The sequence below is a fragment of the Xenopus tropicalis genome, chromosome 8, assembly GCF_000004195.4.
Source record: "Xenopus tropicalis strain Nigerian chromosome 8, UCB_Xtro_10.0, whole genome shotgun sequence".
NCBI lineage: Eukaryota > Metazoa > Chordata > Amphibia > Anura > Pipidae > Xenopus > Xenopus tropicalis.
In genome coordinates this window covers 119,410,563-119,423,742 of record NC_030684.2, presented here as the reverse complement: position 1 = coordinate 119,423,742, position 13,180 = coordinate 119,410,563, and the positions used below count along the sequence as shown (strand labels likewise).

General features: G+C 38.9%; 1 protein-coding gene across 19 annotated transcripts in view; it reads left to right on the top strand.

Annotated features, from left to right (window-relative positions):
• The window catches only part of gphn (gephyrin), a 209,800-nt gene that overhangs the window by 80,203 nt on the left and 116,417 nt on the right, over positions 1 to 13,180 (top strand). For all 19 annotated transcript variants that reach the window (XM_018096115.2, NM_001102902.1, XM_018096104.2 and 16 more), the window contains 3 exon segments: positions 5,797 to 5,875; positions 10,503 to 10,560; positions 10,850 to 10,942. In XM_018096115.2, coding sequence (XP_017951604.1) covers positions 5,797 to 5,875; positions 10,503 to 10,560; positions 10,850 to 10,942 — 230 coding nt within the window.

Sequence of the window (13,180 nt, the reverse complement as noted above, 5' to 3'; positions counted from 1 at the left end):
GGAGGCATTTTGGAATCAGTTGGATATTCTGGTAAATAACTCTTGTTCTGGCCATTAGGGCCAATAGGGGGGCCACCATACTGTAGTCAGAGTGACCATCACTCTGCCTGCTGGGCTGTATGTGCAGATTTGCCATATAGCAAAAAGGCACTTTACATCCACAATACTGGACAAATTTGCACCTGGGCAGTAACCCGTGGCAGCCAATGAGGGGTTTGTTTCATTGTTTACTTGCAGTTGACTGGATAAGCTAAAAAATGATTGGTTGCTATGGGTTAATGCCTGGGTGCAAATTTGTTCTGAAATGTTCTGAAATTCTTTCCCCAAGAAAAAAAAAAATAGGCTACTGGACAAAAAAAGGGGCCAGTTAATTATGTGTGCAATCTGAGCAGCATTGATACTTGCTCATCCATGGTGAGTGAAGGCATATACCATTTTGCACAGCTTTTTTTCAGTTATTGAGTGAACTCTATCAGTGACATAGGACACTGTGCCCCATAGTCAAATAAGGGTTAATTTAGGAGCACAAGTGCAGTATGTAAAGTGCAGTTTTGGGTGCACGTTGGAATGTTTCATACCCACAATGCAGACTTTTTTCCCCCATAATTCCAGCTGCAAGGTGGCAGTGCATTAGATGCAGTTGTGGTTGATGCGTTAAAATGCCCTATTTGCCCTGAAAATCTGTGGTGTTAGGATGCCGTAATTTCTGGCACTTGCCATGAAAATGATGTCTTTGTGTGATTCTTTAGTTATGTCTTTGGATGGCGGCTGGTATGGAAGCCATGGCACCACTGGAAGCCTCAGGGTTACCCTGCGTCAGCAGATGCAGGACAGAGGTAGCGCAATGAGCAGCTTTGGCACAATTACCATTGTTATGTTCATTTTTAGTATGTTATAGAATTCCCACTTCTAAGCAGTTTTCATTTGGTCTTCATTATTTATTTTTTATAGTTTTTTTTTAATTATTTGCCTTCTCCTGACTTTTAAATGGGGGTCACTGACCCCAACAACCACAAAACTATTGCTCTGTGAGGCTACAATTTTCTTGCTATTGTTACTTTTTAATACTTATCTTTCTATTCAGGTCTTCTCCTATTTATATACCGGTCACTCATTCAAACCACTCCTTAGTTGCTAAAGTAATTTGAACCCTAGCAACCAGATAGCTGCTGAAATTCCAAAACTGGGAGTTACTGGACAAAAAGTGAAATAATTCAATACCCACAAATAATAAAAAATAAAAACCAATTGCAAATTGTCTTAGTGTATTATTTTTTTTACAGCATACTAAACATTAACTCAAAGGTGAACAGCCTCTTTTATGAATGCCGTCAACTTTGCATTTCTTCCTGCGGTTGTTGTCAAAAATGATCCTTATAGAGTAAGTAGGCACCTGTATTGTTCATACCTATTGGCAATAATTGTACAGATATGGGACCCGTTGTTTAGAATGCTCAGAACCTGGGGTTTTCTGGATAAAGGGGTCTTTCTGTAATTTGGATCTCCTACCTTAGTCTGCTAAAAAAATGTTTAAACAGTAATTAAACCCAATAGGATTGTTTTGGCTCCAATAAGGGGTAATTATATCTTAGTTGGGATCAAGTACAGGTACTGTTTTATTATTACAGAGAAAAGGGAATCATTTAACCATTAAATAAACCCAATAGGGCTGTTCTGCCCCCAATAAGGGGTAATTATATCTTAGTTGGGATCAAGTACAGGTACTGTTTTATTATTACAGAGAAAAGGGAATCATTTAACCATTAAATAAACCCAATAGGACTGTTCTGCCCCCAATAAGGGGTAATTATATCTTAGTTGGGATCAAGTACAGGTACTGTTTTATTATTACAGAGAAAAGGGAATCATTTAACCATTAAATAAACCCAATAGGACTGTTCTGCCCCCAATAAGGGGTAATTATATCTTAGTTGGGATCAAGTACAGGTACTGTTTTATTATTACAGAGAAAAGGGAATCATTTAACCATTAAATAAACCCAATAGGACTGTTCTGCCCCCAATAAGGGGTAATTATATCTTAGTTGGGATCAAGTACAGGTACTGTTTTATTATTACAGAGAAAAGGGAATCATTGCCCAGTCCTGCGCTTAAGGGCAAATGCCCATACCTGATGCACTCTTACCTTCCAGTTTGTTCCTGTATGTTACCCAACCACTCAGATTGTAAGCTCTACGGGGCAGGGACCTCCTTCCTACTGTGTCTCATACCACATGGCACTTATATATATATATATATATATACATATATGTATTTATTGTATTTATTTATTATATCACTTGTCCTCCCTGTGTGTAATTTTGTATTCTGTAAGACTGTACAGCGCTGCGTACCCTTGTGGCGCTTTATAAATAAAGTTATACATACATACATACATACATACATACATACATTTAACCATTAAATAAACCCAATAGGGCTGTTCTGCCCCCAATAAGGGGTAATTATATCTTAGTTGGGATCAAGTACAGGTACTGTTTTATTATTACAGAGAAAAGGGAATCATTTAACCATGAAATAAACCCAATAGGGCTGTTCTGCCCCCAATAAGGGGTAATTATATCTTAGTTGGGATCAAGTACAGGTACTGTTTTATTATTACAGAGAAAAGGGAATCATTTAACCATGAAATAAACCCAATATGGCTTCTCTGCCCCCAATAAGGGGTAATTATATCTTAGTTGGGATCAAGTACAGGTACTGTTTTATTATTACAGAGAAAAGGGAATAATTGAACCATTAAATAAACCCAATAGGGCTGTTCTGCCCCAATAAGGGGTAATTATATCTTAGTTGGGATCAAGTACAGGTACTGTTTTATTATTACAGAGAAAAGGGAATCGTTTAACCATTAAATAAACCCAATAGGACTGTTCTGCCCCCAATAAGGGGTAATTATATCTTAGTTGGGATCAAGTATAAGGTAATGTTTTATTATTACAGAGAAAAAGGAAATCATTTTTAAATATGTGAGTTATTTAATTAAAATGGAGTCTATGGGAGATGTTCTGTAATTTGGAACTTTCTGGATAATGGGTTTCCGGATAAGGGATCCTATACCTGTACCTTAAATTTGAATAAGTAAGGGTTATCCCCTTTTGTTGTACAGGATTATGAATGAGTCAAAAACTGTTTAGTGGAATACATTTTAAATTTCTTTCTTTTTTTTTAAAAAAGGCCCCCAGGGTTTCTCATGTAGGCAAATAATGTCAAATATTCATTGATGTGTTTGTTATACAAGATAGAATAAGCAGAGTTTTACAACATGAGGCTTTCAGCATGGCGAGGAGGAAAGATGTGTTTCCCTGCAGAAATTAAGACTTTAACCTTTGTAGAAATCAATATCTCCTCACAGATGTTCCGAGGGTGTTGGGGGGGCGCTAGTCGGGAGTCGAGATAGAATCCCGTTTCAAAGGTTGTTTTGGATGCCTGTCCAAAGGGGAAGAAAAACCATCGCCCCTTAATTGAAAACTTTATTTGTTTTTAAATAAAATCCACCGGCTGGTTAAAATGTAATAAAATCCCCGCTGTTTATGTCAAAACAGAGACTAATGATTCATTCGCGCCGTTCTTTCAACATAATACCTTGAGCCAGTTGGGAAATTAGTTGTTTCCATGACATGTGATGCAATGAGAAAACATTTTATGGCGCTGATAGCCTTGCTTTGAAGTTGGGCAGAATTGCAGAATTTAATTTTCTGGATATATAGTGTGGAACTTTCTCGTGACCACAGAATGACATGGCTCAGAGAAATAGCTTTTCAGATGCTTAAATCTTGCGAACACTGCTCATCACGCGCTGATCATGTGACGGATTTGGAGGAAATGTCGCTTTTTTTAAGAGGCATCTGCCAAAGAACTACGGCAAGCAGGAGAGATAAGGGCTCATTTACCCCACTAGTGCAGTGGGCAACTTCCCCCCACAGTCAGTTGCTCTTAAAACTACTTTCATTAAGGGCAGTGGTAGATGGGGAGATTAGTCGCACCACAACAAATCTTCATTGCCGCGGGCGACTAATCCCACCGGCAAGAATGTAAATTGCCGGTGGAATGGTATAAGTGTCGCTACGAATTGCCGAAGTTTCCTTGAGAGGAAACTTTGGGCGACTTCCCAACGACAATTTACATTCTTGCCGGTGGGATGGCATTGCGGGGAGATTAGTCGCTCGTGACAATGAAGATTTGTTGCAGGGCGACTAATCTTCCCGTCTGTCATTGCCCTAAAGGTACTTGTTTCAAAATGTGCTATTTCCACTTCCATACAAGTGCGCTAGCTCCAGGGTTCCCTCCGCGCCCTAAAGAATTTAGAACACAACAAACAATGGAAATGATGCCAGACAGACTTCCACACAATTGTATCCAATTTGCAACAAAATGCGTGCACGGTTGTGATGAAAATAAGCCCTATAGTTGTTTAGTTGGTGAACTGCCCCAATTTAAATATTGAGACTTAAAAGGCACATGAATCATATTTAATATCTAATATATATATATATATATATATATATATATATATATATATTTCAACATGGTTTTTATTTGCCCGACGTTTCAGTTCCAAACAGGAACTTTCTTCAGGGAGACTCCCTGAAGAAAGTTCCTGTTTGGAACTGAAACGTCGGGCAAATAAAAAACCATGTTGAAATACTTTTTGTAAAACCTTTATTTTTCCTGTGAGTGCTGGCCTCTATTGCACCTATATTTGTATGTTTTGCATTTAGCACCCGGGCATTTATCCCTTTGTGTGGGGAGTGCTACCTCTGCTGGGACTGTATATATTAATATTTGATATATTCACTATTAGAATTTCTGCATTTAGTATATTGTGCATCTGAATTATGACTATAGGTACAGTACAACATGGATTCCTTCAGTGACAACATAACAGCCAATCATACCTTTGCTTGTGTTGGCATGGACCTACCAAGGATCAGTGCATTTGCCTGCTACACATATGCACTGCCTTTTGGTGTACTTGTGTGTCTGTATATATTTAATAATTTGGCTGGAGGAAAATCAACACATACAGCCATAGATTACACAGTGTAAGCAAACAGGGTGGTCAAAAGTCAGTTAATTACATGTTTCCACTACAGGACATAAGCCCAACACGAACCCCTTATTCGGAACAGGTGTCAGAATTTTGTTCTGTGAGTCTCATTTTCTAGTGGGTTGTAGCGTTTGTCTGATAGAATGATGCTCACTGAAAAGTACCACATGGAGTTCGGACCTGAGTGTGGTCCTGCTGACTGGAGTAGTTAGCATGAAGCCTTAAGGTGGCCACACATGTAGCAATTTCTATCTTTCGTGCAACCATTGGTCGCATAAAAGATCGTTCCCACCCTCCATTGACGTTCAGGGCTGAATTGTCCGATATGGAGGTAGAAACAATAGAAATTCGACCGATATCCGCAGTCTTTTGCAATATCGGTCGCCTCTTTGAGCAGCCATATACACACCGAATATTGTACAAAATGAGGTTTCGTACGATATTATCGGTGCATGTATGACCAGCTTTAGAGTGATTGGCTGCTTGTTGCCTTGAAATAAAACAAAATCAACCAATCGCTTATCAGGTAACTGTAATCTCCAGACAATGCCAATGATTTCTGGAAAGGATCAGCTAATTACTTACTAATAGGTGTCCCATGGGGCACTTGCTTGACCATTCCTCCTAAAAACTTTAGTTTGATCTGCAGTTCTTTTATGCAGTTAAATAATGAAGCCCAATGTAGAAATTACAGCTTGTGCTTATTGTACCCTTTTGTTTCCCTAGTGAGTGACAGTTGCTTCAGGAACCTTGCAGAAGACAGAAGTGGAATAAACCTTAAGGACCTCGTCCAAGATCCTTCATTGTAAGTAACATTTCTGTTTCCTAATTGCTACCTTGCCTCCCGGTCTGTTTGCCAGAGTTCCCTCTCAGCGCTCCTTTCCCATTCATTGCAGCCGAGATTGTTAATGTGTCGCCCATTGTTGTCTTGGGTTTTGTTAAGATTCAGGGTCATCACTGTTGTACTGCGTGTTCTTTGTGTGTCACGGCACAACCTACACTCGGTGCATTTGAACTCTTACAAAAAAGAGACGAAGGTTTTGCTAAAATTCCAAGTGTCAGTGAGAAACAATAGGGTAGGAAGCCACTTCATGCACTAAATGTACGCTGTGTGACATGAAACATTGTATCTGTGAGAGCCTCTTTAAAGATGATTATAGGGGGGAAATGTCTAGTAAACTGTAGCAACCAATCACTGCACAATGTGTGTTCTATGGTTTAACAGATTGAAGTGCATTGTGGTTATCTCACCAAACATTGTTTTGCTTCTGGGTGATCTTTTTAATGTGGACAAAACCAACCAAAATTCCAGCAGGGTCACATCATGTCAGAACTGCCCCCCATCATGGTGCCATGCCCTGATGCTCAGAGGCTAATGTACAATTAAGCCAAACTGCCTGACCAAATCGTCGCATACATGGCCGAGCTGTAATGAGCTATTTCAACTGTTCCACTGTTCAGCAAACTAGTGAAAATGGACTTTCAGAGTTTGCCCTGCACTGGTAAAACTGGTGTGTTTGCTTTAGAAAGACTACTATAGTTTATATAATAAGCTGCTGTGTAGCCCCGGGGGCAGCCATTCAAGCTGGAAAAGGAGAAAAGGCAAAGGTTACACAGTAGATAACAGCTAAAACTCCATTGTTTTCTACAGAGTTTATCTGTTACCTGCTATGTAACCTGTGCCTTTTCTCTTTTTTTCCAGCTTGAATGGCTACCCCCATGGCTACACAGCAGCTTATTTATATAAACTAAAGTAGTTTTTCTGAAGCAAACACACAACTTTTACCAGTGCAGGGCAACAGTACATAACAGTTTAATTACTTTGATACATTTTTTTTTGTTACTGTTCCTTTAATAGTACAGTGACCTACTTTAAACATATTAATTTATTACAGTAGGAATCACATTTTGACGTGATTTATTTCAAGTAGAACATTGATGGATCCAATGTAATAAAGGATCTCATTTATTAAATGAAAATATCTGACTGGTTCTCCACCAGGAAAATGATTTCCCTCTAATAATCTAGAACTAGTTGGTTTATAATTCAGACCCCATGTTATATGGCGGCGCTAGACCCGCCCTAGGGAATGACTGGATCAACTGCCAACAGAGGTAACGTGTAACGCAGAGCCATGAAAGGAAGGAATCCAGTGATATGTTGAAATGAAGCAGATGGTTGTTCCGCCGGTAATCCTTTGCAAATCTGTGAAATATTTGATTCATTTCAAAGTAAACTTGGCTTTTCTGGCTCCTCGGTGGAGTTTAGGAAAATTGCAGCTTACCATAAAGAGCTTAACATTGCAGGGCAAGATAACCGTTTTAGAAAATTTGGGATGCTCATTTTTCTCTCCTCCTAAATAGACTTTTCTGATTTGCAGGCAGAAGAGAACGGTGGCATTTTATGTATTTGTATACAACTCGCCAGCCTGTTGCTTTTAATTCTTCTCTATTACCGTATATACTCTAGTATAAGCCGATCCGAATATAAGCCGAGGTACCTAATTTTACCTAAGAAAACTGGAAAAACTTATTGACTCGAGTATAAGCCTAGGGTGGGAAAGGCAGCAGCTACTGCTAAGTTTTAACAATCAAAATAAATACCAATAAAATTACATTAATTGAGGCATCAGTGGGGTATGTTTTTCAATATTTATTTCAAAGAAAAACAGTAAACTAGCTCTGTAAGCAGAGAAGAGGGTCAACAAAAACAATATGAGTACTACCCCACGCTCATTGCACATTGGCAAACTGGCAGCAGACCCAGTCCCAGAGGGATGTAAGGGGAAATAAGTATTGCTAGTGGGAGCCTAGGCCAGGGCACTGGAGGGTCTGGTTGCAGGTGGCCTAATTTGTACACAAAGGAGAGAGGGTGCTAGTCTAGAGGGACCCATCGCACCCGACTCGAGTATAAGCCGAGGGTGACTTTTTCAGCACATTTTGGGTGCTGAAAAACTAGGCTTATACACGAGTATATACAGTACATTTGTCTTTGGTATCAAGTGGTGGAAGTTGGACAACTAAATCAGGGGCCTGTTTATAAATAGTGTAGAAATATTCATTATTGAAATTTCAGCTATTTCAAATTTGTTTTTCAGTTTTGACTACTAAAATCCTATTTTAATAAAACTTCATTTTTTGATGTCTATTTGACAAGATTTTACCTAAATATTGTGTAAATATTTCTATTCTTGAGCTTATTCTTGAGAACTTAAAGGAGAAGGAAAGGTAGAAACTAAGTAAGCTTTATCAGAAAGGTCTATGTAAATACAGCCATAAGCATTTACAGAGTCCTCTATCAAAAGAAACACAGGATTTCTTGTCTCCTTTTTTGGGAACATGTTCTTCGGTATCAGACTTCCTATTTAGGGCTCCTTCAGGTTTGGGGCTTGAGTTTGCAGTTCTCTCTCCCTCTCCCCCTCCCTTCTCCTGCTCTTCCCTCCCATAAGAATGCATAAGGACTCACCCCCCCCCCCCCCCCCACCCTTAGGAATGTGAGATCTGGGCTTCCAATGGCTATAACTGCAACAGGAAGCTACCAAGGCCAAGATAAAATGGCAGCTGCTATCAGAGGGAGCTTCTAAGGCTCTTTACTCAGGTATAGTAAAGCTTTCTGCTGAATAAATATAGTGTTCTAGGTGGCACTAATGCGGCGAATCTATTGGTGGTCGAATGCCAAAATGACTTTCCTTCTCCTTTAAGATGCTTTCCATGAAAAAAATTAACCTTTTATGATTTTTAGTAGTCATTGTAATACAACTCCCAGCATCTATTCCAGTCTGTATTATTTATACCAGTATTCTAATAGATTGGTAGCCGCAATGAATCAATAGAACCTTCACCTAGCCACCAGTAGGTTCTATTGCTTCTAGCCACTTATTGAATGGCCAGTAATTAGGTGCTAATCTTAAAATGAACAGAAGCTAGATTGTTATTCCTTCATTGAGTATAAGTAGCATGGTTTGGATTGTAATCCATGGGCCAATGCTGCATTGCAGATGAGTCTTAAAGAGGACCTGTCACCCAGACATAAAAAGCTGTATAATAAAAGTCCTTTTCAAATTAAAACTGAAACCCAAATTCATTTTTATATTGACACATCCAAACCCATTATACAGGTATTTAAAAATCCCAGCTGTCAATCATATATTGCTTGCCCCACCTCTATGCCTTAGGCATAGAGGCGGGGCAGACAATAACTTTAGCTTTCCATTCAGCACTACCTAGATTTCACTGACCCCCTCTCTTCCCCCTCCCTCCTCATCTTCTAATTGTGTAGCCAGTGCATGAGCCTGGGCATCTGGTACCCCACTGTATCACAGAAACAAGATTTTGGCATGATACACAGCTTGCCTTCATAACAGTGTCCACAAAATGGCAGCTGCCTGCTTGTGGGGGAAATGCAAGTTGCACATTTAGATGGCATGACATTTATAACAACTCATATTCTTTTTGGACCATATAGTATATGATTAAAGTGATGTATTCTTGTTTTTGGGTCAGCTTCTTCCACACCTTAGGGGGCAGATTTATCAAAATGTGAGATGAGAGCTCATCACAGAAAAACTCACCCACTTCTTATTTATTCCTATGGGATTTGTAGAAGTGTCTTTATTAGTGGGTAAAAGCTAAAGTTCACCTTAATATTTTAGCTCATATTTGTTGTTACCATACGTTCTTTGGATTAGTTATATTATCAACCAGTTTACATGCTGCGTGGTTCTGTTTAATATTGAGTGCATATTCTGTTTGACAGGCTTTCAAGTTTTAATGTTCCATATTTGTTACACTCTAGAACGTGAGCCAGGCTTCATCCCCCCCTCCTTAATTGGCAGCTGGGTAATTGAGTTTGAAATTAACCAAAGGATCCAGCTGCCAATAAGAGAGCGAGAGAGTGATGCCGACCCTCTCACATATAGATGTGCCAATGCCTAATACACTAGCACACTACGGCAGGAAGGATAAAATGGACAAAATACCATACCATATGACGAGTATGGGCATCCATCGGTTCGGGGACCGCATCAACGAGCTGACTGATTTTTAAACCTGCCCGATCGATATCAGGCCAGGTGTTAGTCGGGCAGGCCCATCGTTAGTGCCCATACACGGGCTGATAAGCTGCCAAATCTAAGAGACCGATATCGGCAGCTAGAATCGTCCCATGTATGGCAGCCTTTAGTCACTGAATGGAGGATAACAAGATTGACAGTAGGGTTTAGTTGCCTGAACTGTTAATATGTCACATTATCTGTATGTAGTGGCTCTATACTAATTATCCATAATTTACATTTTCTGTATTATTCTTTAGGATCATTACCTTAGTCATCATTTATATATAATCATAGGGTTAACTTTACATACCATCCCTACAGTATAAATCCAACATTAGTTCTGTATACTCATCCTTGTCTTTTTGTTTTCTGTTCTAGATTGGGCGGAACTATATCTGCATATAAGATTGTGCCTGACGAAATAGATGATATTAAGGTATTGTATAAGTTCTAAATCTTTCATCTTATAATCAGGAGTATTTTTCATTAGCTTGTGTTATATCTGTAGACTGAATGGTATTTGGGATGAATTAAAGGGGCGGATTTATTAACCCACAGTAGTTTTTAAAGAACAGTGAACGACAGTGAAGAAGAACATCTCAGTTTTAAGTAGAGCCCTGAAAGAAGACAAATTCTTTTGAAGAACCATAATATCTTAGTCGTGCTTGTATTTCATTGACCTGTCCCAATACATTGCATTGCCTGACACTGTTATCCCTTGCCAGGAATCATTAATAGATTGGTGTGATGAAAAAGAACTTAATTTGATCTTAACAACAGGAGGAACTGGCTTTGCTCCAAGAGACGTTACACCAGAGGTAAGGGTTTTGTATTTTCTTTTTGTCCCTTCTAAGTACGGCATTGCCATATGGGTATGGCTAGTTACTATGTGCGACCCGTGGGCTGCTTCACTGTTAGCCATATTTGTTATGAACATATCTGATTCTTGCTGTAGATGTAGCCATCAAGTTTAACCTTTTTCTGGTGTCTTTCCGTATGTGATGTATTAGCCTAAACTTGTCCTGAGGTTTTATTGGTTTTTAATGATTTACCTTCCTGTTTCTCCTATTTCCAGCTTGCAGTTTGCTGCCTTGTTGCCAGGGTCACTGACCCTGTAAACAAAACAAAAAGTTCCGCTCTGTGAGGTTTCTTGTTTTTGTTCATTTTTATTGCCTATCTTTCTATTGTCCCCTTCTCCTTCATCTTCTGTTCTGTCGTTCAGACTGCTGCCTTGTTGCTAGGGTAACTTGCAACCAGATAGCTGCTGAAATTCCAAATAGGACTGTTGCAGAGCAATATGCAAAAAATAAAAATTTTTTAAAAATGGTTTCCTTTTATCTCTGTAATAATAAAACAGTACCTGTACTTGATCCCAACTAAGATATAATTACCCCTTATTGGGGGCAGAACAGCCCTATTGGGTTTATTTAATGGTTAAATGATTCCCTTTTCTCTGTAATAATAAAACAGTACCTGTACTTGATCCCAACTAAGATATAATTACCCCTTATTGGGGGCAGAACAGCCCTATTGGGTTTATTTAATGGTTAAATGATTCCCTTTTCTCTGTAATAATAAAACAGTACCTGTACTTGATCCCAACTAAGATATAATTACCCCTTATTGGGGGCAGAACAGTCCTATTGGGTTTATTTAATGGTTAAATGATTCCCTTTTCTCTGTAATAATAAAACAGTACCTGTACTTGATCCCAACTAAAATATAATTAATTCTTATTGAAGGCAAAACAATCATATTGGGTTTAATTACTGTTTAAATATTTTTTTTTAGCAGAGTTAAGTTAAGAGATCCAAATTACGGAAACACCCCTTATCCGGAAAACCCCAGGTCTCGAGCATTCTGGATAACAGGTCCCATACCTGTACCAATTTCATGAGTACAAGGCAAACACTTAAATTCTTTCTGCATTCTAGAGACCATGTAACCCACAATGCACTGAGATGGCGCCTACACACTAATATTACAGCTAAAAAAATACATTTACTGGTTCAAGAATAAAATTTTCAATGATAGAATCAGTTATATGCAATGTGTAATATAGTAAATAGTAAAATATAGTGTAAAAATAGTGTAATATAGTAATAAAACTCAGGAGAGAATCCCTGACAGATATGAGATAAACAGGGAGTGGAAATCTAGACTAAAAAATCCCAGGTAATATAAGTAAATGTCGATCTCTGTTTCTGTGTGGCATGCTGTGTGCATTTGCCAGTTTATACACAAATCCTGAAAATATACCAGACTGTTCATAGAAAAATGTGTATATGTGCTTTTATAATTATGCATAATTATATACATGTGTATAAACATTGACATGTAAAGAAGGGAACTGACATGCCAATTAAACCCTTCCAAATGCTCATGTCATGCGTTTACTTATTAACGGGAAAGTCTAAATATAAAATCATCATATGCTGGATAACGGAACAAACGTTTGTGATGCAGTATTGCATTATTTTCCCTTTAGCTGAATTTTGCTTAAACACTAACTACAAGTAACAAGGGTCTGAGAAAGGATCAGTTGGCAGTGCCATATATTATTTGTGATGTAGGGAGGTCTAACAGAACTGAGGGCAGGGTGTGTGCATCTCCTTGTTGCCATTGGGTGCCTGGCTTGGAACAAGGGATGCACTGAACCCACTTTTTTTAGGATTCTTCTGAACCCCGAATCCTTTGTAAAGGATTCAACCGAATACCGAACCGATTCGGTTCAGCCAGGAGCGTGGATTCAGCCAAATCCTGCTGAATCTTGCCTAAATCCCGAATCGAATCCTGGATTCGGTGCAGCCACTTTGAACCTCATTGGTCTGTATCATACCATTTAGGTTGGGCATAGATATTGTTGGGAAGAGAAGTTTTGTGGCTTTGTGTTCTTTGTTTGTTTCGGAAATGGACAGAGACCATCCACTCATCCGGATCAAAAACTACTTTTGTTTAGAAAACATTGGACCCCCACACGCATGTAGTTCTGCATATGTCAGCCCCCCATCTGAAGCCTTATTAGATGTGACCATATATCATTCTTTTGGACACAA